This window comes from Hypoxylon fragiforme (genome assembly GCF_022984875.1).
Source record: "Hypoxylon fragiforme strain CBS 206.31 chromosome Unknown GGS25scaffold_2, whole genome shotgun sequence".
In the NCBI taxonomy this organism is placed as follows: Eukaryota; Fungi; Ascomycota; class Sordariomycetes; order Xylariales; family Hypoxylaceae; genus Hypoxylon; species Hypoxylon fragiforme.
Window position 1 is genome coordinate 1,727,912 of NW_026054757.1, and position 25,804 is coordinate 1,753,715.

The 25,804-nt window shown below is 47.1% G+C and overlaps 9 protein-coding genes across 9 annotated transcripts; 6 read left to right on the forward strand and 3 right to left on the reverse strand.

Moving 5' to 3' along the window:
* Positions 1-197: 197 nt before the first annotated feature.
* GGS25DRAFT_518160 (NADH:ubiquinone oxidoreductase 6.6kD subunit) lies at positions 198-775 on the forward strand (the record flags this gene model as incomplete). The annotated part of the gene is made up of 4 exons (XM_049263494.1): positions 198-219; positions 305-340; positions 483-598; positions 722-775. 4 exons carry the CDS (start codon positions 198-200, stop codon positions 773-775), a joined length of 228 nt encoding a protein of 75 aa, XP_049120034.1.
* A 465-nt stretch (positions 776-1,240) lies between these two features.
* On the reverse strand, positions 1,241-2,970 carry GGS25DRAFT_475495 (Sin3 associated polypeptide p18-domain-containing protein). Its single transcript, XM_049259714.1, has 2 exons — positions 2,599-2,970; positions 1,241-2,453 (listed from the first exon to the last, which is right to left on the reverse strand). Exons 1-2 carry the CDS (start codon positions 2,661-2,663, stop codon positions 1,808-1,810), a joined length of 711 nt encoding a protein of 236 aa, XP_049120035.1. The 5' UTR covers positions 2,664-2,970; the 3' UTR covers positions 1,241-1,807.
* A 78-nt stretch (positions 2,971-3,048) lies between these two features.
* GGS25DRAFT_120394 (uncharacterized protein) lies at positions 3,049-4,656 on the forward strand. The gene has a single exon (XM_049256123.1). The coding sequence runs from the start codon at positions 3,360-3,362 to the stop codon at positions 4,464-4,466; it is 1,107 nt and encodes a 368-aa protein (XP_049120036.1). The 5' UTR covers positions 3,049-3,359; the 3' UTR covers positions 4,467-4,656.
* Positions 4,657-4,846: 190 nt separating this feature from the next.
* GGS25DRAFT_518163 (26S proteasome subunit RPN7-domain-containing protein) lies at positions 4,847-6,511 on the reverse strand (the record flags this gene model as incomplete). Its single annotated transcript, XM_049263495.1, has 5 exons — positions 4,847-5,089; positions 5,144-5,908; positions 5,968-6,248; positions 6,309-6,353; positions 6,442-6,511. 5 exons carry the CDS (start codon positions 6,509-6,511, stop codon positions 4,847-4,849), a joined length of 1,404 nt encoding a protein of 467 aa, XP_049120037.1.
* A 730-nt stretch (positions 6,512-7,241) lies between these two features.
* On the forward strand, positions 7,242-8,702 carry GGS25DRAFT_475502 (uncharacterized protein). The gene is made up of 2 exons (XM_049259715.1): positions 7,242-8,047; positions 8,119-8,702. Exons 1-2 carry the CDS (start codon positions 7,738-7,740, stop codon positions 8,361-8,363), a joined length of 555 nt encoding a protein of 184 aa, XP_049120038.1. The 5' UTR covers positions 7,242-7,737; the 3' UTR covers positions 8,364-8,702.
* Positions 8,703-12,199: 3,497 nt separating this feature from the next.
* On the forward strand, positions 12,200-15,827 carry GGS25DRAFT_120446 (fungal-specific transcription factor domain-containing protein). The gene is made up of 6 exons (XM_049256124.1): positions 12,200-12,527; positions 12,749-12,819; positions 12,871-13,618; positions 13,684-14,325; positions 14,378-14,762; positions 14,818-15,827. The coding sequence occupies exons 1-6, from the start codon at positions 12,295-12,297 to the stop codon at positions 15,637-15,639; spliced, it is 2,901 nt and encodes a 966-aa protein (XP_049120039.1). The 5' UTR covers positions 12,200-12,294; the 3' UTR covers positions 15,640-15,827.
* A 721-nt stretch (positions 15,828-16,548) lies between these two features.
* GGS25DRAFT_120587 (metallopeptidase family M24-domain-containing protein) lies at positions 16,549-19,543 on the forward strand. Its single transcript, XM_049256126.1, has 3 exons — positions 16,549-17,109; positions 17,562-17,688; positions 17,755-19,543. The coding sequence occupies exons 1-3, from the start codon at positions 16,902-16,904 to the stop codon at positions 19,388-19,390; spliced, it is 1,971 nt and encodes a 656-aa protein (XP_049120040.1). The 5' UTR covers positions 16,549-16,901; the 3' UTR covers positions 19,391-19,543.
* Positions 19,544-20,371: 828 nt separating this feature from the next.
* GGS25DRAFT_120465 (concanavalin A-like lectin/glucanase) lies at positions 20,372-22,444 on the reverse strand. Its single transcript, XM_049256125.1, has 2 exons — positions 22,165-22,444; positions 20,372-22,102 (listed from the first exon to the last, which is right to left on the reverse strand). The coding sequence occupies exons 1-2, from the start codon at positions 22,275-22,277 to the stop codon at positions 20,818-20,820; spliced, it is 1,398 nt and encodes a 465-aa protein (XP_049120041.1). The 5' UTR covers positions 22,278-22,444; the 3' UTR covers positions 20,372-20,817.
* Positions 22,445-23,357: 913 nt separating this feature from the next.
* On the forward strand, positions 23,358-25,429 carry GGS25DRAFT_475527 (glycosyltransferase family 57 protein). Its single transcript, XM_049259716.1, has 4 exons — positions 23,358-23,607; positions 23,675-23,947; positions 24,012-24,499; positions 24,560-25,429. The coding sequence occupies exons 1-4, from the start codon at positions 23,531-23,533 to the stop codon at positions 25,219-25,221; spliced, it is 1,500 nt and encodes a 499-aa protein (XP_049120042.1). The 5' UTR covers positions 23,358-23,530; the 3' UTR covers positions 25,222-25,429.
* The last annotated feature ends 375 nt before the right edge of the window (positions 25,430-25,804 follow it).

Here is a 25,804-nt window from a genome sequence, read left to right on the forward strand (position 1 = left end):
CATTATGATGACACAAGCCTCAGGCTCTTGTACAATGTACTCACCTCAATCAATTCAATCAATCATGATTGGAACTTCAAACGTTGAAAGCTTGACGTCTTAAAATAAGTCACCCTCAACCAGTTCGACATCATTCAAGCAAGCAGCCTTCCACATAAACCTACTCAGTGTGCCGCGTCTGCCTATCTGTCGCAAAGATGGCTGGCTTAGAGCACTACCGTACGTCTTCCCCTCAAAACCTCTACTTTGCGATACTATATGAAAGTAGTCACATACGAAAGCAGGAACTAATATTGGACGACAGAAATGGCGCAGGACCCGGCCATCCAAAAACTGGGAAGTACGTATTAACTATACCGACACACCTTTTTTAAAAAAAAAAGAAAATATCGAATCGCAAGCTTCGTCGCCGATCTGAACCGTGCGCAAGGCATTCAACAGACACACGGAATAGGCCTGCTAACAATGATGCGATGCTATAGACATGACGACGAACCGACACAAATACTTCCGCTGGACCCCGAGAACAGCGCGCATCTCCTTCATGTACCTCGTCTTCGTACCCACCATTCTCGGCATCGTTGCATATAAGACAGATGTGAGTAGCTCGACCGATCTACCATTTATATGAGGCAATCTTGCAAAGCTGGGTGCCTATACCTACGCATGTGCACGGATATACATATGTGGATAGATTCACTGACGCGCGACCTACGTATAGGGCAAATGGGACTTCCGAGCAAAGAGGAGGGGTGACTTGGTCGTCGAATACTAAACCCGACATCGATAAGACGCCATCATTATGGGGACATCTGTGTATGAAATTAACGCCTCATATAATGCAACAAGAAACTTGGCTTATGAAACTCTCTTGGTGCTCATGCTATGTGAAGGCTATCAGCCATCGAAGGGTCTCGTTGATACGCTGCAAGACACGGCCGCTGATTCTTCAAATAGCTTGGTAGTCATACTATCCAAGTTTCATCATATTCGATGCTACACAAGTAGCTACAAGTAACGGAGTGATGATCATTAGTAACATCTTATTACGAACGCTCTCCCATTACACATTGATTTTTTTTAGAAGGCTCCTCCTTTTTTATATCCTCTGATGTCTCACCTCACTCTACCGTGGTATAAGAAATCCTCACCTGCACCTACCGAGGAACTTGAAGGAAATAAGAAGAGTTGCAAAACATAGCAGCATAGCTTCACACATATATGGACGACGATAGGCCACGTCGTGAGTAATCGTCTGCTTTACTAAATAATGAATCATAGCTATATGGCATAAACATTCGTATACCAAAATCCCAACCCCCCCAAAATCATCCATGCGTAAACCACTCATAAAATGCATCAATAAAATACTGCCAGAAACGAAGAAAAAAAAAATGCCAAACTAGAACATGAACAATGCTATGGGGGTATCTATCTTCAAGCTGAATACTGAGAATTGACATCTACACATTGAGTCGTCTGTCTGGGATGAGACAACTCTGCCTGATGACTAGTTAGTAAACCCCAACCTTCCCGAAAGGATACTTGGGCAGTTGGTAGTTGGTAGGTCAGGGGGTAAGACTACAGCCTACTAGATGTGATAGAAGTAGAAGGTAGCTTACTCACTTTGCCACAGATCCATAGGTATAGAGCAACATGTACAACCAATTTCTTCTTTTTTTGTTTTTCGATTTTGGTTTACCATCGAGCCCAGTTGGTCTCATCCCTCCTGATCCTGACCACCTATTGAAAAGGGAGAGGCAGTGGAAGTGGGGGGGCACTTTTCAATTTTACCACGGCCATTATTTCAATATCGTCCTTCTCTTCTACCTCGCCCAGCAGCTGGGGGTTCGGGTAAACGTTCACCCCTCCGCCACTCTCCCGATGGTATAACGCTCCGATTTCCGAATCTATCGTACCCTCTTCCGCTATTTCTATCCCTCGCAGATCGGGGATTCCCATTCTCTCGCTCCCTCGCCCCGAACATGTTGCCGGGTGGACGTCCTACCATAGCTCTAGACTCGCTGGAAGTGCCACCAAGACCTGATCTCGCACTCGAGGTCGGCGCAACTGAGCCGTCGGCAAGGGGAGGTAGGATGGCGCAGGAGATGAAGTCACCAACGACGAACCTGGCTTCCAGCAGGGTTTTGTCGCCCTCGGTATCAAGCTTCTTCTCCTCATCTATATCTTCGGGGTCGAGTCCTCGATACCCATCACCAATCACCACGCTGCCCAGGTCCTTCACCGAGTATCGTGCAGTGGTCTGGCCTGCGGCATTGGTACGTGTGTCTGGGAAGATGAGACGGAAGGCTACACGGGTGCCAACTGCCGGGTTGGGGATCAGGTTGGGCTTTGCGGCAGCAATGATGTAGGTGAGCTCGGTTAAGGTGCTATCGTTCCAAGCATGTATACCTATGTGTGGCGGGAGACGTTCTGTGGTGAATTCATCGGGTCTAGGATTTATAAACAGTATAAGCGACATACTCGAGCATGTATGTACCTAGGTACTGTGTAAAGAGAATGATGTATATGATATATAGACAATATGCATTGTCTCGGAAAGAAATTGTTGATATCGGGACTTGGAACAATACTTGCCTGTGAAACGCGCCAGTTCGATAGAACAGCCGCAGCATAAAAGGTGGTGTAGTGTGACGGTTCATGGCGATTGTGGCGATTGTGTCTATCACTTCTCCCCCAAATAGCACCTTTGGGTATATTCAGTGAAGACTTTTAATTCATGGTTGATGTATAATGAAAATTCCTTAAAAATCTGGAGATCTGGAGAACACTAAAATGTGTTGTTGTTTGTGAGTTGGTGAGTTGGTGAGTCGTGGATTCTTGGATTTCAGCTATGAAAGTTGCACGCTCAATTATTGGTGCAAAAGAAAGTTAACGGACGGGAGCTCGCAAGCTTCACCGATAAGATCAAAGAAAAGGCGACGTACTAGTTGTAGGGTTCAATGTTACCGCAACCATCCATGTTAAATAAGGTTTAGGGACCCCACCTTCAATACCCCTGATGAGCAGTAGCAGCATAAATCAGCGGCTAGAAGTCTTTAGTGATGTAACCAGGTACCGCCGTATGGATACCACCGTATGGATACCGATGTTTTTGTCATAATAAATCTGCTGACATCGTTAAAAAGTTCAAATGCTGTACTACTACTAGTACTCTTTCTAGGTATTGTACAGTACATGCTACAGCGCTCGCCAACTCACCCAATTCATCATTTAACCCAAGATTCTCTATCCAGACAAACCACAAATACCAACCTCCAATCATACAGAAGACTTTTGATCAAAAAGAAAAGAAAGAAAACCTTCCATCTACACTGAGAAACACCGACTCTTTCAAAATGGATTTCGCATCCCTAATGTCGAAAGAAATCGCCAAGGCGAAACCAGCAACACCCACCACTACCACCACCACCACCACCTCCAATCCCGACAACGACAACGACAACAACACCCCCCCTCCCAAGAAATACATCCGCCGCTCCGAAGCCGAAGCCGCACGCGAAGCCGCCTACCTCGCCTCGCAACGAGCCCTCGAGGAAAAACGGGCCGCCAAAGTCCTCGAGAAGCGCAAGCGCGAGGAAGAAGCCGCCGACGAAGCGCGAGCGCGGGAAGACAAGCGGCGGCGCCTCGAAGAGGAGACACGGCGGCGACGCGAAGAGCAAGCGGCAGCCGAGGAGCGGCAGCGGCGGAAGCGTCTCGGGCTGCCGGAACTACCCAAGGAGGACCGGGAGGGCAGCCAGGACGGGGACGTGGGCGCAGACGAGGACATCCCGGACGAGAAGCTGATAGCGAAGCTGCGGGAGATCGGGGCGCCGGCGACGCTGTTCGGGGAGACGCACCGCGCGCGGCTGCGGCGGTACCGCCGCCTCACCACCGTCGTCACCACGGGCCCCATCCCGACGACGCTGCAGCTGGTCGAGGAGAAGGACATGAAGGTGTCGGGCACCATACCGCAGGACAAGGCCGGGCGCCTGTACCTGTTCCGGCAGCTGGCCTCGTACTTCACGATGGTGCTGCGCGAGTGGGAGGCCGCGCTGGCGCGGGAGTCCCAGCAGCGCGACACATTCGCCGCCAAAGCCGCCGTCAACGCCATGGTCTCGAGCCGCGACAACATGGTGCCCCTGTTCCGCAAGTTCGAGAAGGGCGAGCTGGAGGACGACATCCTGAAACCCGTCGTGGAGATCGTGCAGGCGGCGCAGGACCGGCGGTACGTCGACGCCAACGACGGGTACCTGCGTCTGAGCATCGGCAAGGCGGCGTGGCCTATCGGCGTTACGATGGTGGGTATCCACGAGCGAAGCGCGCGCGAGAAGCTGCATAATGGAGAACGGGGGCACATCATGAGTGACGAGGTCACGAGGAAGTACTTGCAGAGCATCAAGCGGTGTCTCACGTTTGCACAAGTGCGTTGGCCACCTGAAGATATTAGACAGTTGATGGGGTAGAATGATTAAAATAGAATTGCACTGGTACTTTGTACCCTATGTAGTTGCGGAGCGCACGCAGCTGGGAAACCCAGCAGTACCTAGTCGGGTATTTTCATGAATTTCATATGCACGCCATCCTCATCAGCAAACCAACCCAGCCTCGTAAAGCCTTCCCCAAAGGACTCTTATCGCAAATGTTCCGTGACGCCTCCCTATCCTAGCAACTCCTATGATCATAGGCGTGCTTCCATTCATAAGCCATATCATGCTACTCGGTGCATGATATATTTATTTTTGGCGGAGTCCTCCGAATCTGCGTTTTGGAAAGTGAACCGCCCCCTATTTTGTTCGTCTACTCGAGTATAATTCTCTTACTTTCGCCGTTGTAATCGTGCCCTCTAAGCCATCGCATCGGCCGAGTTCAGTGGTCTTCTAGCATCGTCCGCCCAGATCTCGCCCACGCCAGGGAGGTTACCCGCTCCCCCACCGCCTCCTTTTTGAAGACCTTTGACATCGAGATTGGCTGCTGTGATGCCCATTCGTCGAAGTCGTTCTATGACTTCTTGTTCGTAAAGCTTGATGCTCTGGAGAGCTTCCCGTTGCATATCAACCCGGGCGTTGGAAGAGACAGTGCTAAGAAGCTGGATTAAAGGCTTAGTAATGAGTCTACATTCAACAACGACAACTTGACTTACCTTGTCGATGGTGTTAATTCGAGCATTTAAAATGCCGCGTTTAATCATGTCGATAAGCTCTTTCTCAATAGACTCTCCGGGCTTGGCGAATATCGCGTTCATATTGTCAAGAGTGACGCACGAAAATGGGTAAACGTACTGGACAATACACTTGTCACGGATTTGCGAGTACAGCACGGAAACATGCTTCTGAAGATGAATGTCGAGAAGGTAGTCATTCCGATAAGATTCGAGGATTGCCAAGCATGGCGCGTATCTTCCGCTGATGAACATAGAGATAGCCTTGCGGATATGAGGCTCCAGTTCTAAGTACATGCGGAAGCCAGAGTTGTCCAAGACTTGAGACTGTAACTTGGATCGATCCATCGAAGCAAGGGCGAGAAGTCCACCGTAAGTGGCGACATCATTGGGGGTGGCAATGTTATTGTATCGATGGAAGAGGGCTGGTTCTCCAACCTCAAGGAAGCATTTGGCAGCCTCGTAGTACTTGGTAGAGCCGAGTTGTGCCAGACCAGCAACGACCTTGTAGTAAGGTTGGTCCGCAGCCATCTCCTCGTTGGTCACGTTAATCCCTGCCGTTTTGTTGATACTGGACAATATAGATGCCCACTCCCGTCGCTGTATCATCACACCCATAACGTGCTTGCTTATGTCTTGTATATGAGAATGAGTGCTAGCATCAGGTCGCATCTTATAGTACGTATCAGAGGCGGCACTAAGATCCCCAATTGCCTCTAGATGTTCACCAAGATCGCGATGGCCGATCTGAACCTGTTAGCACATAGTGTCTCGATGCTTTAGTTTCCCGAGATATAAATCCATACCCTTATGCTTTCCTTGATCAAGTTGTTCTTATAACCCTTCAACTCTTGCTCAAGTCGTTGGGTCTTCGATTTATTCGCCTTTTCAGTCGATAATACCCAGTGGTCATCCCATTTGGCCTCGGGCTCGTTAGGAGCAGCAATTCGAATACACTCCCAAGCATCGCGGTATCGCTGAATGTCCACTCCACCCTTCGCTTCGGCTATAGCGGCCTTCAGGGCATCTACACATAGAGGAACGGAAGATTGGCCGATCAGTAGTAGTCTATCGAAACGGGTTCTACCTGTTGGAATGAGTCAGATACAAGAGAAGCAAGACATGAACTAGCAACTAGAGAACGAACCTTTGTAGTTGGAGATATATAGATCAAGATCGAACTTCGGCGGCTCTGAGGATACATTCAAGTTAGCCAAAGTTATATTTGTCCTAGCCGATTAATCAATGAATGCAATATCCATCTGAAAACTATCGCCTACCTTTGACGACGACGTTCCCTTGGTTATCCATAGCAGTGAAATATTCGAGGAGGTGCTGGTCAGCCGCCATGGTGCCAGCGATCGAATAGGTGCAAGTACTTCTGTAACTTCTGGATCCTTGAGCTGTATCTTGAATCTTGATGATAATGCTTCAGTAGGTGAGTAAGTAAGTACCCAGATGAGGGATGCTAGTGACGATGCTGATATTGGTAGTATTGGTGTTGGTTGTGGTGGTGGTATTGGTATTGGTATTAACGATAGAAATTCAATGTTCAATGTTGTCTAGAAGCTGCGTGAGCCTACTAACTACGGCATAGTACTAGTAGTACATAACTACATCAATGATAGATGTAGATAGACGGGTTTGGAGGGGTAGCTTTGTTACTACATACTATGCATTTAACAGGTACGTATCGTATCAGAACTTGACTTGCATCTACCAGTGAGCGGTCTCTTGATATAAGCATAATCGCCAAGACAGCGCGATCGGATACTCACATGCGCATTCTAGTACGCGGGGTGGAAATGAATTGTACGAATTATGTAAGTCTTGGCAGGGAAATCGATGGTACGGCGTACTATGCCGTAGATCATAAATGGAAATTACCCTCGCAGCTGCTCTGCTATTGGTGACAAAACATCAGATTCAGCTCGACAGGGGTTCTAAGGTTTTAGTTACCAATTTCCAACTCACGGCAAATTAAGCTTAGCGCATTCTCTACTTTTGCTTAGAAGCATTACTGATCATCAGAGGTGACATTATCGATAAGGAAACCTTGTATATTAGATCCTGAGCTTGAGGATACTACTACGCCGTATCACCTTCACTGTTTTTTAAGATACATATGTAACTATACTACACCTTCGCATACTCTCATATTCAGTACGAGACTACCTCAGCCCCATGAGATCTCTCTCAGTCTTCGTTCATAAAGTATCAGTTTTTTATTTTCAGCTATGTCCCAGCTTCTTAGTACTATCGCCGTATCAATACCCGACCTTCTGCTACGAGTTACCCTACCCTAGGTTAGGTATGTCTTCGCTAAGTCTATAAAAATTACCTCTTCCGGTCCCCATATATAGGAAAGGATCGCGTAGGAAAGATTGTAGTCGGAAGCGAGGCATGGGGTAAGGTTGCCAGTATCGTTGTGTTGCAAGAGCCGCACCGTAGAGACCATGAAGTGGAATGTAACCAACACTCAACCAAATATTGGCCAAATGAAGCAGTCACTCTATGATCCTTAAGAATATCCTGTTTTCTTCTTTGTTAACCGGATTATCTTTGATTCAAACAACATGGAAATCTTCTTCAACTCGAGTTTCTTCCGCGAGAATCGAGCCGCTTCGTTGCCAACACCGGCTCAGATCCGCGCTCTAAACGGCAGGAACGGCGATATAGTCACCTTTGATGAACCACCTCCCGTCAAGATTGAGGCTCAAGACCAAGGCCAGACATTCCTATACATGTCGTTAGTCGACGGAGACCCATTGACTGAGAGATGGCCCTGCATGACGACGCAAGAACGGCTGACTATCTGTGCCGAACTGCGGTCAGCGGTATCTGCGTGGCGCAACTTGAGGCAGGACGAAGACACTTGCTACATTGGTCAGTGACGAGCATGCATGCATACAACATATTATGTTACTCTTGGCTAAAATGGCTGACCCATGAATTAGGGAGTATACACAAGCAGCCACTAACAGATACCTGCGTTACGCAGAGAACCTATGTCATCGGTCCCTTCCAAGATGTAGATGCAGTCAAGCAGTTCCATGACACAATGCGCATCTATATTGCAGATCCTGAACCCATCGTGTTCACGCATAGCGACCGCGTCGCGTGCAAAATCCTAGTGAAGAGGAACAGTCCGAAATTAGCAGCTATCATCGACTGGGGCCAGTCGAGATGGTATCCTGCGTAAAATCATGGACCCGGTAGATGAAGTGAAGGTCTGGCATCCTTTTCTACTCTTTGCGCTGCCGAGGTTTTGAAATCAATATCTGCGGTGCTGCAACACTTATTCTCGGCTTCATGATAGTTAGGAGTATTGGCGTTAGAATGGTATTGGATGCTTCTATTTCTAAGTTTATCATAAGACATTGCTTTAACGACCGACGGACCAAATAACGCAATATGCTATTCAATGACTGAAAATAGCTTTCATGATGTGTCTGGTAATATAGTAGTTATGATTTCAACTCCACGAGACCCCCTATATTATAGAACAAACCTAGCACGTCTGGTGTAATGCTCTATGACGAACATAACTTTGGGGCGAGCAATGGTGGTCTAGTTTTTGTAGCTAATATCTACCAGGTAATATCTACCTAGGAGATAAGTGCGGGAGGACCTGTAGTTATATTACTATGGAAAAGAAGAGATCTATGTAAGTATGGAGACTCTGGTAGTTAACTACATAGTACGGTCTGTATTTTTGCGCCTACATTAGTTAACAGCTTCTTGAGAAAACGGTCACTTTCCGTTTAACTAACCCAATCCATTTTCAACAATATGTGTATTGAAAGTTATGCAAGTTTTGTTCATTTTGGCATCTGCAAAAGCGGCATGGCTCAGGTGAAATCCCTATTCCAATTCAGGGCAGTCCATAATTACCAGTACCTTAGTACCTATAACTACCTAGACAATACACAGAACGACATGAACCACCTACCTAGGGTAGGTATTGGTGCGCACGCACTCTATTGCATTGCATTAATAGTACTAGTTATGACACTGTTATGTAGTTAGGTATGTATATACTCCTAGTAGTAGTATCACCAATTGGGCTCCTCCGGACTCCGTCCTCTAGAGACCCTCTCCGCCGGCTGATTAGGTAGATATTATGAATATGAGCCTCTCAAGTTAAATACCTACCTGACATTAGGGACCTAGCTATTATAAATAAGATACTAACTACATAGTACAGAATATTTGCATGGGCGTCCATAGATTCTAGAATTTCTTAGGTGCCCCGGCTGCTACTAAGTACATAGTTATAGGTAAGCCCTGATATTCGAATATTTTTACCAAGATGATTACAAACTATAATACAGTATAGTTCTCCTTTAGTCACAAGATAGCATACTGTTCCCATGTATGTATCTCTTCTTCTTCATGACGGGCCCTGAAAGATGTGAATAGTGCCAAGATCTAGCTCAAGCTTTGCGTTGCAACGTGAGCTCCAATCATGGCGAGTTCCGATCCTTAGGAGCCTTGTCGGTGGAGAGGGCCAAGAACCACTGAGTGCCGGTTTTCCGAGATCTCAGCTCAACAGACAAGTGACATTTCCGGTTGTTCGAGAATAGTGCGAAGAAACTTTTTTTTAATTATGCTGTTTATGGGTAAGAAAATGCAAATGTCGTCCATCCCATGTCTTGACGAAATGTAGATACTGCTGCCTTACTAGATTGCCCATCGGTTGGTCATCAAGATTTCCTACCCACCTGTGTGGTAGGTAGGTTCCATACGCAGACTCAAATCATGAGCCGGAAAATGGCTTTTACCATGTAGTTATGTAGGAGAGGTTTGAGGTAGGTATGCCAAGACTAGCGATGGACTCCCCGCGTCGGTGATGTGACCTGCAATGGTACCCTGTGTTCCTGGCCAGTAGTTCTCCTAACGTTGTCCACGAGAAGGCCAGGACAAAGGTCCACAGCCAGTGATTCGCACAGCGCCACAAGGGAAAGGTTCTTGATCCCATTCCGTACATTCTTCTCCGGGAGGTTTTAGCCTCTTGGCAGATATGCTGTCATGAAGAAAAAGCTCCAATGGTTATCTTCTATGTCATACATTTTTGTGTGCTGATGCCCGGGCTATAAATAAATGCTATGATATTAATCTTGATGAACTGCCAGGGTTAGATTTATGAAGGAACTGTGATTTTACTATGGTAGGTGAGCCTCAATCCTAGGACCAGGATATGTTGACGATATGTGCCTAAATATGTTAGGTCGCCCGTCTATGTATGATTGGAGAGGATGAAAACATACCTAACCTACACATATATAATATAATTGCTGGACACCACGCGTGTAGCCTTTCATGTTTCTCAACCAGCATTGATATACTAGGTAACTTCAAGGTTGAACATTGGACTGTCCACTATGTATATGTACCTACCCTAGGTATACATAGTACAATGTTATCAATAGTTAATCGATGTGTCAACCAGTTGACGGCTCAATGTTGTTGTTGAAAGTTTAAAATCACATCAGCACATACATATGCATATGTACCTATGTACCTACAGTCCGTGTGGGTACAGAATCAAAAAAAAAAAGTATTTAACTAGACCGGGATGATCCGTCTCTGCCGTTTTGTCTGCCATGACTTGTGGTACTTTTCATCGGATTCATTAACTCTATCATATTATGGAGGCAGCTAAGTGGACATTAGGGTACTAGGCAAGGTACATAGATCACCTAGACAGGGTTGGCTGAAGGTTCAAATGTTCGGCTGCCCCGCCCTTGCCCTGCAGGGAAAGTACAGACAATGCAGTAGGTTAGACTGTAGCAGTGTAGCAGTAGCAGTATGTACCTGCCTACAACTGCATCAGTGCATCAGTGCATCAGGTTGATTACATAGGACGTTCTGGGTGTATTCTGCCCAAACACCGTGACCTTTCTATCAACATCTCTCTCCACTTAAGCCACCATGTCTTCTTCCCAGCTGTTCAATCCATTGTCGTCTTCCCCCTTTGGAATCCCGAACAATTACCTCTTAAATTGTATTATTAACATTGAACTTCAAGCCTCTTTACCTGCTCCTCATAATTACCTGTAGGGCAGAAGATCTAAGCTGCAAGCCTTAAGCAGTGTTGAGACCTATCATTCTAATCTTTAACGTCGACTCAAGACCGGATCCTTCCGACCGCCTCTTTTTTTAAGATTCTTTTCTTTTTTAAATCACACCAATCCGTTCTGCCCGTCTGATCTGTGTGTTCCGTTAGTCGCCAGTGCTCGCACCTACATATAACGCCCATCACAACATTCGGATACGACAATCTTCGTCCCATAGGTAATTACTTTGAGCCTCTAACCTATAACTAGTACACATTTTTTTGTTGCCGTAGCCCTACAGCCCCCCCATGCATCTGTTTCGCTAAGACCATCTCAATAAAGGGACATACGTAATAACGCGAAACTACCTTCTACCTTTAACCCCTACCCTCTTTTTTCCCTTTTCCTTTTTTTTCTTTTTCTTTACCAGGTACATACATATCATAACATAACATAACATACATGTATTAGGTATGTAAGTACATACACATCTATCAATACATACTAGAGTCTAGGACATATCTTGAATCACCTAACATCTCGAGTCTTGGGCGCCTTGTGTGCTATTTACCTGCTTGCGCTACTGCATCAGCACCCTCCACCATCCCCATCTCTTACCTTGGCTACCTACCTTTTCTCAATTAACAGCCTTTGCCTTCCCCGGTTCCAAGCTGTCAGTGCATAGATAAGGACTACCTACCACCTTTAATTCTCCTTCATATTCTGCCTTGGTATTGTTCTATTTTCTGCTTTTGTGGTTGATGGTGGGACCATTTACCTTGTCATTACGTTTATTCGCAAGATCTCAATCGGATTTGAATTAAAATTATACCCGCCATCTTTTACTAAGTACTGACCTTTTTTTCTCTTTTTTTTCCCGTATAGTATACGTCTGCGTCCTGGCGTCTGTCGATCTAAGCAATTCTTCCAAGAGCGGCGAGCCTCCTCAAAATGCGTTGGGAATACGTCCGTTATCTACTAAACAAGTGAAGAAATTGAGAAAGAAGACGGTAGCGGGCTGTCCTTCACTTCTCCGAGAAGAGTGCCGGGCCCGGTACCAACAATTAGCCGGACATGACACCTCTTTCTCGCTCTTCACACACCCCTGCGAACCGCGCAGCATCTGTCAAACCCGAGGCCTCAGGGAGCCAGGCATCCGATGACGAGGATTCCACATTACAGACCTTGGGAACAGAGTCTCAATCTGGGACGCCGTCGTCCGCTCCCCCGGGTAATCGCGCCGAGAGTGCCAGCGAAACCCCTTCTGTTCCTCTCCAAAAGCGCCGGAGAGTCACGCGCGCTTGCGAGTATGCAGTTTTCAACCTAATTCCTCCTCTTCCTATTGTTGCTTTCCTGTTTTTGCCTCACGAAACACGGTCCCCCCTATTTTTGTCTTGTTTCTTTCTATTTTCCTTTTCTATTTTTACTATTTTTTTCTATTTTTTTTTTCATAATCTCTTTTTGTGATCTACATGAAGTGGGAAATATTTGTTATGTAAATGAACTATAACTAACTTATTTTTGTCAGTGAATGTCGTAGGAAAAAGATAAAATGCGATGGCAAGCAACCCTGTACTCACTGCCAGGTGTACAGTTACGGTAACATTTACCCGTTGCTGACGACGTCTCAATTTAGCTGATATCTCTTAGAATGCACCTATGACAAACCCTCCAATAGGCGTAGGAATCCGGCCCCGCAGTACATTGAGGCATTGGAAAACAAGTTGTCGAGAGCGGAAGCGTTGCTTCGCAAATTCATGCCAGATGTCGACCTCAATGATCCAAGTCTAGACCCCGCTGTCCAACAGGAGTTTCGCATTCGGGAGCAAGCCAAACTTCGAGGTACTACATCCAAGGGGAAGCAGGCCAGCTCATCATCGTCTCTGGATGCCCAGTTACATTCTATGATCGAAACCGTTGGCCAACTTGACCTTGACGACAAGGGCGATTATGATTTTCATGGAACCTCTTCAGGTTCGGTATTCTTCAAGAGGATGAAGGAACATTTCCGCAGTCTACTTGGCAGGGACTACCAGATCCCATTTCTTCCTCGCCCGCCGCGACCAGCCGGTGTTGCTCTTGATTCGCCAAGGTCGTCGTCAAGCTCGCGACTGCCACCAAGCCACGCACCCAGCGTGTACGACTTACCTCCCAAGGGGAGAGCTCTCGCTTTATGCGCCGAGTCTCTTAACAACGCGACATGTCTCCTACGAATCGTTCACATACCTTCTTTCTACAAAATGTTGGACAATCTATATGATAAACCGGCGGATGCACTTGCAAAAGACAAGAGGAGTTTAGCATTAGCGTACTCCGTCATGGCACTTGGATGCATGTACAACATTCCGGACAACGACATCTCGGATATGCCACCATACAAGATTTCCATGGATGAAGCGTAATTATAAGGCCCTTGTAACCGTAACCTAGAAGTTCGTCTGTACTAACCCATTCGCTTTTCAGGGTCAAATATTATAGCGCTGCAAGGATGTTGCTACAGGATATAACCGAATGTCGAGATCTCACGTCACTTCAGGCATTGCTGTTCATGATATTATTTATACAATCGGTATCCAATTTAAGTACATGCTATGGCTTTGTAGGGATTGCTTTGCGCTCCGCGTTAAGAATGGGGTTACACCGACATCTACCTCATATAAAACTGAATCCCATCGAAGCGGAGACGAGAAGAAGGGTATTTTATATATGTCGGCAAATGGATACGTATGTATCTGCGTTGCTAGGATTCCCCTTACTTCTGAACGACGAGGACATCGACCAGCCTTTGCCAACTCCTGTGGATGATCAGTATATCACAAGGGACAAAATACACATTCCACCCCCCGGAACCCCTTCGTTTTTCGAGGCCTTCAACGCGCATGTAAAGTTGATGGACATTTTGGGCAAGGTTGTGAAACAAATATATCCCCTGAAAGGCATTGAGCAGAATGAGGGCACAGCCGCCGAAGGCGCTAGGGAACCTTACGCATCTTATATGATTAGCTATGGGAAGATTAAAGAAATGGAAAAGGAGCTTCAACGATGGAATGAGGAGTTACCAATTGCCTGGCGGCCGGATCCTGAAGGCCCTGTCGAAGTTGTCCGGTAATGTCCAAGTATCAAAGGCAATCACGGGCTTTACTAACTTGTACACTAGGGTTCGCAACCTTTTGAGGTTTACGTTCGCCCATGTGCAGATGGTGCTATATAGGCCATTTTTGCATTATGTTTCGCCCCGGATTTCGGCTGGCAAAGACGTGAATGAGCGTGCTTATGCCTGTGGAGCCGCCGGGATAAGTGTCGCCCGAAATATCGTCCACATTGGAACAGAGATGCGGAAACAGGTTTCTCTCGTCGGGCCATACTGGTTTACACTTTTCACCGAATTTTTCGCCATCATAACATTGGTCTTCTTCGTGCTAGAGAATCAAGACAAGCCAGGGTCTACGGAGATTCTTGCAGATGCCGTTGCGGGCAAAAATATGATTTGTGAACTTTCGAGGAAGAGCTTGGTTGCGGATCGTATATCTGCCTCTTTAGCTGTAAGTTCAAAATTTTGCGATTGTGGCGGTGAAAAAATGCTAATTTTCAACAAAGATGCTCTTCGAGCAATTGCCGGATAATTTGAAGGAGGTGAAGGCAGCGTCATCGCGGAAACGCCCTGCTTCGGGGGCATGTGATAGCAACACGTCGATATTCCTCTCGACATATGCTACCGAATCAACGTCCTCCCATCCTAATAAACCCAATGGCTCCCAAGGCACATTATCGAAAAAGGCTGGGAAAGCCCCAGCGGTACCCATCACGCAAGGCATACCGGTCGAGGACCTTCCGCAGCCAGAACTCGGCGGGTCATTCTCCTCGAGTTTTCAGTTCTCACCGTTGGACTTATCAATACCGTCACCTGATTCCGTGACTGCGGCGGCCCTGCATGAACCAAGTCCCATGGACCTGCAGCACCAAGCATTTGGTGGAAGCAACCCGATTAATGAGCTTGATGCTGTGATGTTTCCCTCGGACGATCCCTTGGCATACCCCAACCAACCACAAGTTGATTTCGGGCCTCATCATTCCGGTATCTCTAATGTTAGCCCTGGGGATATTTCACGTCACGACCCATCCCAGTACTATATGCCTGACTTTTACGAGGGCATCGAAGGGCAACTCATGGGGCCGTTACCACCGTACTTATTGCAATCTCAAGGGCAGCCAGGCTTTAACTTTCCGGTCGAGATGTATTCGGATCCAATGCTACAGCAACTCCACTCTATAGAAAATCCAGCATCACAGCCGCAGGCTCAATTCCACTCTGGCCAATCACGGTCGGTGCGACGACGGGGCCAGCAGTCAAGAGATATGGAAGAATTACTAGCTAATGCGTCGTGGCATGGATCATTTCCCCACCGTGAAATGGACTAGGTCAGGTTTATGAATAGAAAAAGGATACCCCCTTGCATGACTGCAACACTGACTTTCCACGAATCTTTGCTTGCTTAGATGATTGTACGGGAGACGGAGTTTTGGGGCAATTAAAAAAAAAAGTATTTTGGGGGTTGACGTCGATTATGGGGCCCCTGATATCTGTGAATGATGATGTTCGTGTCATAGATGTGTAAATGTAAGGGCATATAAGACTTGATAATCACGCCCTGCTCTCTCGATGGTGGCAATCACGAGCATCTCAGGATTCTCGGTAGGTAGTATGATGGTTTGCCACAGAGTGCGAGCAGAGGGATGTACATAGAAATCAAACCAGCACATAACTATTAGCTTGGCATGTAAGTGGTAATATCGAATGGTGACGATACAAAGGGGAGCAGCGCTCTGTGCTTCCGTATTCGCAATATCGGGATTGACAAAGTGTACCCTAGGCGGGCAACGTTTGGTATTGCTATCCGAGTCGAAGGAGCTAGCCCACAGAATGGGTAAGAAGATAGAAGTCAGGCTCGTGGAAATGATTCTATTAGCACAATGAGTGCACAATGAGTGGAGAGTGTGGACACGGCGGCGTGGAAGAATCGGAGTATATAGTCCAAGGGGGCGGGATCTCCAAGCTCGTCAGAGGACCCAGATGACCCGCTGGCCCGCTAAGGAGGTTTTGGGTATAGTAAGGACTGCACAACGGCCTTACTGCAGGTCGGTTGACTTCAGGGGGGGTGTCGATGTGTCGAGGAATGTTCTGGCTCGTACGCGTGTAAATATTCTATAGGCATCGTGTTGAAACGCGAACGGCGCTCCGCCACGTGAGGCCGTTCCAACCAGACTTCACCAGCTCAGCTGGCATAAGCGCAGTTTACCGAATGGGATCAGCCGGTTTGGGCACTGGATAGGGGCACGCCCCGAGGGGTTGGGCCAGAACGTGTACAACAACAAGCGCATGTCACCCCCCACCTGTTGCCACTGTTTGATGCTGTCACTGCTCTACTCGTCGGACCAAAAACAAAAATGATAGCTTTATATTCGAATAAGTCGGTCGGTATGGAGGCTATAGATATCGATCACAGCCTGGTCGTTGACGACGAGTTTGATGCTCTGTACGTGCAACTACCCAATTTTTCCTCCTCTCCCCCCTTCGTCCAAAGTCGTCGTCGTCGTCGTCGGCTGTCTCTCAGCAGCAGCAGCAGCAGCAGCACGGGCAGCAGTCGTCGCCGTCGCCGTCGTCGATAGGAACTCATTCCAAGATGGCTTCCAACGTGGATCACCATACTTTCCGCTGCAAGACGAGAGGCCTGCTGCACAGCGCCGTCTCTGCCGCCGTCGCTGTCGTTTTCAGCATCCCGTTTATGTCGAGGCTACCACTAACCGATGTTGTGGGCCGCAGGTCGGTCGAGGTCAACGTTGCGGAGCTGGATGCTTCCAAGGCTAACGAGAACGTGAGGAAATTTCCTGGTAAGTAGAGCTATTTAACTAAGCTTGCAAGACAAGTCCTGCGTTTTTACTGTAGCGTCCTACCTACCACCTCCTTTTTGAAAAATGGAGAGAGAGAGAGAGAATTATGAACAAACCTACCAACGACCAAGCTGGTAGAAGGATATACTCCATTACATCTTACCCTACCTACATTCAACCTATTCACATATCTTCTTTTGGAAGGAGATGGAGCTGTAAAAAAAAACCAGAAAAAAAAACCAGAAAAAACAGAATTGGGCAATTCTCTGCTACAGCTCTTATTCATCCCCAGCCTTTCATCGGATCAAGTGATGCGATGTGCATCTGCAACTCTAGAAGAATTATCTACATGTACTATTGCGACTTTTCTTTTTTCTCCCATTCGCCGTCTAGATTACATCAACATTACTACATTTATTCTACGTACAAAGACATTCTAACATATCTACCAGCTAAATTACACGCAAGAAAAGTCGCCAAGGAACTCGGGACCGATACAGGTCTTATTTTCTTGCCTGGACAACTGGAATCAACATGGGAGGACTCAGATCAGGGTCCCCCGTTTCGACAACGCCGATAGTAAGCTCACCGCCTGCTCGTATTTACTATTTACATCAGAGTAAAGTTACTAACCAGAATACCTAGTTTCTATTACCTCACCGGGGCTGATTTCCCGGGCTGCAGCGTGACATATGATATCGCTGCAGACAAGCTCACGCTATGGATTCCGTTTACGCCTCCCGCCACGGTGCTCTGGTTCGGCAACACGCCGTCGCCGGAGAACTGTCTCGCAAGATCCGACGTGCACGACGTCAAGTACGTAGGTGAACTGCCAGGGTACCTAAGCGCTCGTCTCGCCACTGTGAAGACCTTGTACGCCCTTCGACCATCCCAGCTGCCCAAATTTGACGGCTTTGAACAAATGAAGCCGTCCCTACGCATCGACGTTGCATCACTACAGCCCGCCATGGACGAGGCCCGCCTGATCAAATCTGAGTACGAGATTGCCATGATTCGCCGCGCTAATGAGATTTCCTCGGCTGCCCACAAGAAAGTGGCTTCCCTCATGTACGGAATGAAGAACGAGTGCGAGGTCGAGGCTGCGTTCATTTCTGCCTGCACCGCCGCCAATGCCCACGCCCAAGCCTACCCTGTCATCGCCGGATCCGGTGCCAATGCTTCGACGCTGCATTACAGTGCCAACAACGAGAACCTGGCCGGCCGTCAGCTCATGGTCCTCGACGCCGGTGCTGAGTGGTCGTGCTACGCTAGTGAGATGACGCGCACGCTGCCCATCGGCCCACGGTATAAGCTCTCGTCTGAGACTAAGGCTATCTACGAGCTGGTTCACCGCATGCAGAACGAATGCATCGACCGTATCAAGCCGGGTGTTGTCTTCCGTGATCTACAACTACACGCCACGCTTATCGCTGTCCAGGGCCTGCTCGATCTCGGCATCTTGCGCGGCGGTACTGCTGAGGAGATCTTCAAGAACGGCACTGGTGCTGCTTTCTTCCCGCACGGCCTTGGCCACCACGTTGGGCTTGATGTTCATGACGTACTGAGTAGAGACCTCCTCCGGCCCGCAGGCGAAGGCATGTGGGGGAAGCGCAGGCCAATTGGCCCTCAGTCCGTCCGCGCCATGATCAAGCAAGCCGCCCGCGACGCCGCCCACAACGCCGCCGCTACCGCCAACCCCTCCGACTCATCCTCCACGCCTAGCAGCAACAGCAGCAACAGCAATAGTAGTAACGCGTCACAACGGGCCCCATCGCCCGCTAACTCATCTCCGACCCAGACCGCGGCACCGCCCCTACCACCCCGCTCCTCGCCCCCCACGTCTCCCAAGTCAACACCCCCGAAATCCGCCTCGCCGCCTCCGATCAGGATCATCGCGTCCTCGCCTCCGCCACAACTCCACCAGCAGAGCCGGACCGGCAGCATCGGCAACGGAAACGCCGGCAACGGGAAGAAGAAGGCAACCGTCACCAACCCCACCAGCACCAGCACCAGCAACAACAAGCGCGCGCACCACAGCACGCTGCAGCCGAACATGATCGTGACGGTGGAGCCGGGCATCTACTTCTGCCGGCCGTACATCGAGGCGTACTTTCTGCGCCGCGAGGAGCACGCGCGCTACATGGACGCGGCGGCGCTGGAGCGCTTCTGGGCCGTCGGCGGCGTCCGCGTCGAGGACTGCGTGCTCGTCACCGAGAGCGGCCACGAGAACCTGACGACGGCGCCCAAGGGCGCGGAGCTGTTGCGGCTTATGGGGTACTGATATGCACGGCGATAGCAGCATCAGTCTCGACCTATCAATATTAGCATCCCTACATGTCTACCTAACTAAGCCTACCTACTTATATCTATCTATCTATCTATCTATCTACCTTGCCCGAGAAACTCCCTCCTGGGTATATACACCTTAACCTATCTACCTACCTACCTACTTTATACCCTCTCGTACCTACCTAGTTTTTTGTGCAAAGCCGAGTATATACCTACCTACCTACCTATCTACCTATCTACAGTTAGTCAAGCCACCTATGAAAGGGAGGAAAAGAACAGCGATGGGGGGAGAAAAAAATGGAATTGTTATTGGAAATGGAAGGATGGATTATGGATTATGGAATTCTTTTTTTTTTTTTTTTTTTTGAAATGGGACGAATGAATGAAACGGATACATATATGTTCTCTTTAGGTCTTCTTCTACTTCTTCTATTCTTCTCTCCCTCACTTACCTACCTACCTACCTACCTACCTAGGTATACACACACACACCACACACAAAACACGCCACGCCTAAACATAACCTAGCATATCTACATACACATTTGCATACCACCGGAGTAGGAACCCCCCTTTTTTAAACCAATTTTTACAATGCTTTCTTTTCTGGAAAGGGGGTTTGGGAGAAAGAAAGGGGCCGAACACAGCGAGCCACCTTGCCTAGGTATATATAGCTATTCTTTTTTATTTATTTTTATGATATGAACTTGTTGTTGTTTATTTCTATACCTACCTCTTAACCTTAGGTACCTACCTACCTAGTTAGCATTTGGGAGTTTCTTGTTTTTATTTTATTTTATTATCATCATCGCTATTATTCTTCTTCTATCTCTTTAACTGTAAAAAGAGACGAAAAAGAGGTAAAAAAGGCAAGAAAGGAAAGGAAACGAAAGGAAGGGTAGCTTGGAGAAAAAAAACAAAAACAATATTACTTCACATCACATTGCATATATATCATATATCGTATCATATCAACTACCTACCTAGGTAGTCAGCAGCTGTGTATCTCTTGATAGGTTTTAGCATTCGTTTTTTTGGAGTTTGTATATCGGGATACTTATCCTTCTTCATCCTCATCCTTCTTCTTTTCTTCATCATCTTTATCGTCTACTAAATACATAGTGTGAGGGGAAATTCTGGTCTTGAAGATATGTAATATCAACCTTAGGTTTAGATTCATTACGAAATTACTATGCGTTGTAGCCGTGATACATTCTAGCCAGGGGCTGGCTAGCCCATGAACGCATTGAGGATCTAGGATAATATACCTCTGCTAGGTATTCATGCATGTTGAAAGACAGTCAAGCCATAAAAAAAATTCATTCCACATCCAAGTAGATAGGTACGTATTTTATACCAGGTCTCGCGCCATATCTCGCCCAACACCCAATGTATCGTCTCCCATATTACCTGTTAAACTCATAGATACTTTTTTGGCATCGCCTTCTTCCGTTCGTGGTAGATGTAGGCGCCCACTATTAATACTTGACTTCCAATAATGATGAATATGAGCTTTCCGTGCTTCGGCGCCGTCTGTACCGCCACATGCTCTAACATGCTGCCGTGGTGTGTGCCCATGAAGCTCTTCACCGCATGCTCCGATTCCTTTACCTTCGAATTGATATCGTTTCGCATCTCCCGCATCTCTCGCTGCATCTTCGAAATCTCGTTCTGGAGCGAGTCAAGTTTATCTAACCTCGATAAGATCTGCTTCACATCATCCACCGATCTTGAAACTTCTTCGTGTCGCTTCTCGCCGAGGTTGCCCAGACTAGCAACTTGGCGAAATATGGTTGAAAGATGGTGGTTGGTACTTTGCAGACGGTTGTGAAGGTCTGCGAATTGAGCTTTGGAGCTCGTGATAGAGTCGGCCATAGAGTCGGGAATAGAGTCGTCGAACATGTTATCCGTGTTAGGGTTGTTCTGGCTATTCTGGTTATCATTTCTGCGGCCGTAACTCGTTTGCGCCTGCGCTTGCCCCTGGTTCTGATTCTGGTTCTGGTTCTGGTTTTGGTTCTGGTATTGGTTCTGGTTCTGATTCTGATTTTGTTGTCCCTGTTGTGTGGGCGCATCCTGCCTAGCATCTAAATTTTCCGTCATGGTTACAAGCTTAAATATCTCGGCGGAATCGGGATTGTCGCCTGCGGCTGCCGTGATACCGAAGAAGTAACCTGGAGGGATCGAGATCTTGTCGCTTTCGAAACATAGCCGACCATCAATCTCCACCTTGAACACTTGAGGTGTTTGCCTCAGCTTGATCTGAGAGGGCCGGCCCAGGTTGCGATAGGCATAGTTGCAATGTCCAAACGCTAAGCTGTCCACGTTATGGTGTGTCTTAAAGTCGGTAGTGCCGTCATTCAAGAAGCCCCTGATCATACCCCCCGAACCGCCGTGTTGATCCAGAACGAGAGCTAGACCGTCGAATCTGTTGACCGTATAAATACTAGATGATCCAATTTCTTGGGGTCCTTGTCTCGCAAGCCAGATATTGAGGTTACCAGTTCCCCTTTCAGGGCCGTTTACTCTCAAGTCAACATCGGCCACCCATTGCGAATATTTGTTTGGCAGATCAGCCCATACTGCGCCTCGAGTATTCCCTGGAGCTGGCGGAGTGAGGATCAACTTGTTGGAAAGGACTTCGGGGGCGTTCGGTATGCCCTGTATGGAAAACCCCGGTACACTTGCTTGGCCTCGATCGTTTATCCTAAAATGCTTCCATCAGCCTTTCAGTATCGGAAAGTACAATTATAATGACAGGAGACCTACCTGCCCGTATAGCCGAAACTAAGCTCACTAACAAGAAATTGTGCCTGCGCTGCAGCAAAATTCGCGGTTGCAGTCAGCCCAAAGGCAAGGGTTGAGGATTGAATGAGACGCATTCTTCAACCCAGGGGTTGGCTACTTTGAAGCGGAAGCTTTTCAGGGAATACAGTGTAGTAAGGATAGTAAGGATAGTAAGGACAATATAGGTCAGGTCCACGGGTATATTATATTAATCGTGAGAATAAGCTTTCGGTAGGGATCGGTGAGAGTGGGAGATCAAAGGCAAAGAAAAAGGCTCTCTAAAGTATTCGCTATGCGCAATTCGCGATATTCGCCGTATAAGGACACTTTGCAACCAAAGCTCCTAATGTCTTGGGGGCCACAGCTCAAGGAATGTGGGGGAAGCTTACTACTAGGTAGGCTACCTAGGTAAGTAAGGTACTTGAAAGACTAAAAGAAAGGAAGAGAAAATACAAGGAATTCAATGAGAATATGGAGAAGCACTGCACAAATACAATCCAGGAGAATTGAGGAAGTTGAAAAATCTGTGGATATGAATTGGAGATGGAAAAAATAAAAATAAAAATAAAAATACGATCCAAGACACATCCATGGATCAGATTGCCAATTCACAGCCTCAAACCTTACCTTCCTTCCTAACACAATTGATGTACATAAGGTACAACAGTTACTGCTAGTGACATGTACGTACTACAATGTAGTTAACTATTCCAGAATCTGCGCTAACGTCACATTGGCATGCTGGCATATATTTTTATGCCCAATCCCTGCTTTACAAAGAAGTGGACACAATCTACTAGGTTAGGCTACTACCTGTAGGTACTAGTACCGTACTACGAAGCAGCCTGGAGCTGTGCAGGCGTTCAATGTTTGTGTTAGATTGACTCGATGAGAGATACATACATTATGTACATAGTAGTATTTCAATGTTACTATTTCTATACGCATATGGAGAATCGAGATACCAATCACAATTGATCGATGTAATACAATTGCCTACGATCTATGATTCTATGTACCTAAACTGAAAGAGACGCACAGACCCATGCTTAAGGTACGTACCCTACTACATAGGTACAATACCTAGTACCTAGTACCTAGCCCAGACATGGGATTGATGTTGCACATCGGTAAAAATACGTACCGATTCTGTGGAGCTTGACTACTAGCCTCAATTGACTTCAATTCTTCAACTCACAGTTGCGACGCTGGCAATGTAACGTGCGTCTATCTTGTCTATCTCTATCAAATCTATCCTTTTTGTACATATTGTGACCGTAACACTTACACACTCATACTCGAACATTTATAAACCTAACAAAACTCACTGTCATGACTCCTAGTCCAAATGACTGAGATATATCCAACTATTGCGCATTGCGCAATAGTTGCAACTGCTTTCAAGATCCTTCTTTTCCCGGCCTAGTAAGTATACCTCCTCTCATCTCATCCTACCACCTGCACCGCAATGGACAACTAAACCACTCCCAAGCAAATCCACAGACTTTGAGGTTCACAGGAACTGGTTAGCCATCACGAATAGTCTACCTCTATGGGAATGGTATTACGAAAAGACGTCAGAATGGACTCTGGATTATCCACCATTCTTCGCATACTTCGAATGGGTTCTTTCTCAGGTAGCAAAGCTAGCTGACCCAGCTATGCTTCGGGTCTATAACCTAGGATATGATAGTTGGCAGACAATTTACTTCCAGAGGTTCACCGTTATCGCCACGGAGTTGGTCCTGATATACGCTCTCCAACTGTAGGGGTTGCCTAATATCTCCCTGCTTACTTAGTTTGTTTTACTAATGTGAACTTATGAGCAGATTTGTCGAATCTTCACAAACAGTTACCAAGCGTGCAGCACAGGCTGCAGCAATCTCAGTCCTTCTCTCACCAGGTCTCCTTATCATAGATCACATTCACTTTCAGTATAATGGAGTTATGTATGGAGTCTTGATCTTGTCTTTGGTCCTGGCTCGTCAAAAGTCCGGTCTCTTAGTCAGTGGCCTTGTCTTCGCCGCCCTCTTATGCATGAAGCATATTTACCTTTATCTTGCTCCAGCGTACTTTGTCTACCTGCTTAGAACCTACTGCTTCTCGTCCAAATTTCGTATTCAGTTCCTCAACTGCTTCAAGCTCGGATCCGGCATTATTGGCATTTTTGGCCTGGCGTTTGGGCCATTTGCCTTGAAGGGACAGATTCCACAGATCTTGACCAGGCTTTTCCCTTTCTCACGTGGGCTTTGCCACGCTTATTGGGCGCCAAATGTGTGGGCCATGTATTCCTTCATCGACAGGGTGCTGATATTTGGTGAGTAGTGTCCGATATTCCAACGATACACGATACATGGGCAATAGCTAATGAAACCAGTGGCACCACGGATGGGGTTACCGGTCAAGATGGAGGCAGTAAATAGTGTCACGAGAGGCTTAGTTGGGGACACATCTTTTGCAGTGCTTCCTGATGTCACCCCTCGGGTGTGCTTTGCACTTACTCTCCTTTTCCAGGCAATACCGCTTGTGAGACTATTCCTGCGTCCTAACTGGGACGCTTTCATTGGAGCAGTCACACTCTGTGGCTACTCCTCCTTCCTCTTTGGATGGCATGTTCACGAGAAAGCTATTCTTCTTGTGATTATTCCATTTAGCTTGATCGCTCTCAAGGATCGACGGCACCTTAGTGCGTTCCGTCCCTTGGCAGTATCTGGACATGTCTCGCTCTTCCCACTACTCTTTACCCCTGCAGAGTTCCCAATCAAAATAGTCTACACCGTGTTCTGGCTGATACTATTTTTGATGGCATTTGATCGCATGGCTCCCCCTTCAACCCGACCACGATTCTTCCTCTTTGACCGGTTTACGATACTATATATCACGATTAGCATACCCCTGATTCTGTACAGCTCGTTGTTACATCAGATCATATTCGGCAAGAGTTATGAATTTCTCCCATTGATGTTCACTAGCTCTTATTCGGCTATAGGTGTGGTTGGTAGTTGGATAGGGTTCATGGTTGTATACTTTACATCGTAGTGTAGTATGGCTGACGGCATGATGCAATTCTCAGTGTGTCTCTAGGGCTTGCCTACCTAGCGTAGAGTGATTATATTATAAATTCGACAACTTGGACTGTTTGAAATGTGAGTGTGATGATCTTGTTATTGAAGTACCTACTACATATATAATAGTGTGTAGTTTTCAATGGCAAATACTGGGTACCCTGGTATGGTATATGTATGGGTAACTTCACAGTAGTAAACTTTCCGGTTTTGCTTTTATGCAAGGCGAGTTGATTGATTTTTTCCCACGTACATACGTACATACGTACATACATACCTAGTACATACTGTGTGTATATATATGGATAGTATGTAGCCGGCAGGTGATTAAGGTAGGTTAGGTAATTAGGGAGGTGTGGGTTGCTTTGGTTTGGTGCCAACCCATATGGCATAGGGTAGACATCAACTAAAATTCCCTGATGGACCCAGTCTCACCAACGGCCTGTCGGTCTTAAACAAATTATTCAGTCACCCAAACAAAGATGTATTAATTGACAGATGAATTCTAAACTTTCAACACTAGATGGAGGGAATGCGCGGAGGTGTATTGAGAACCC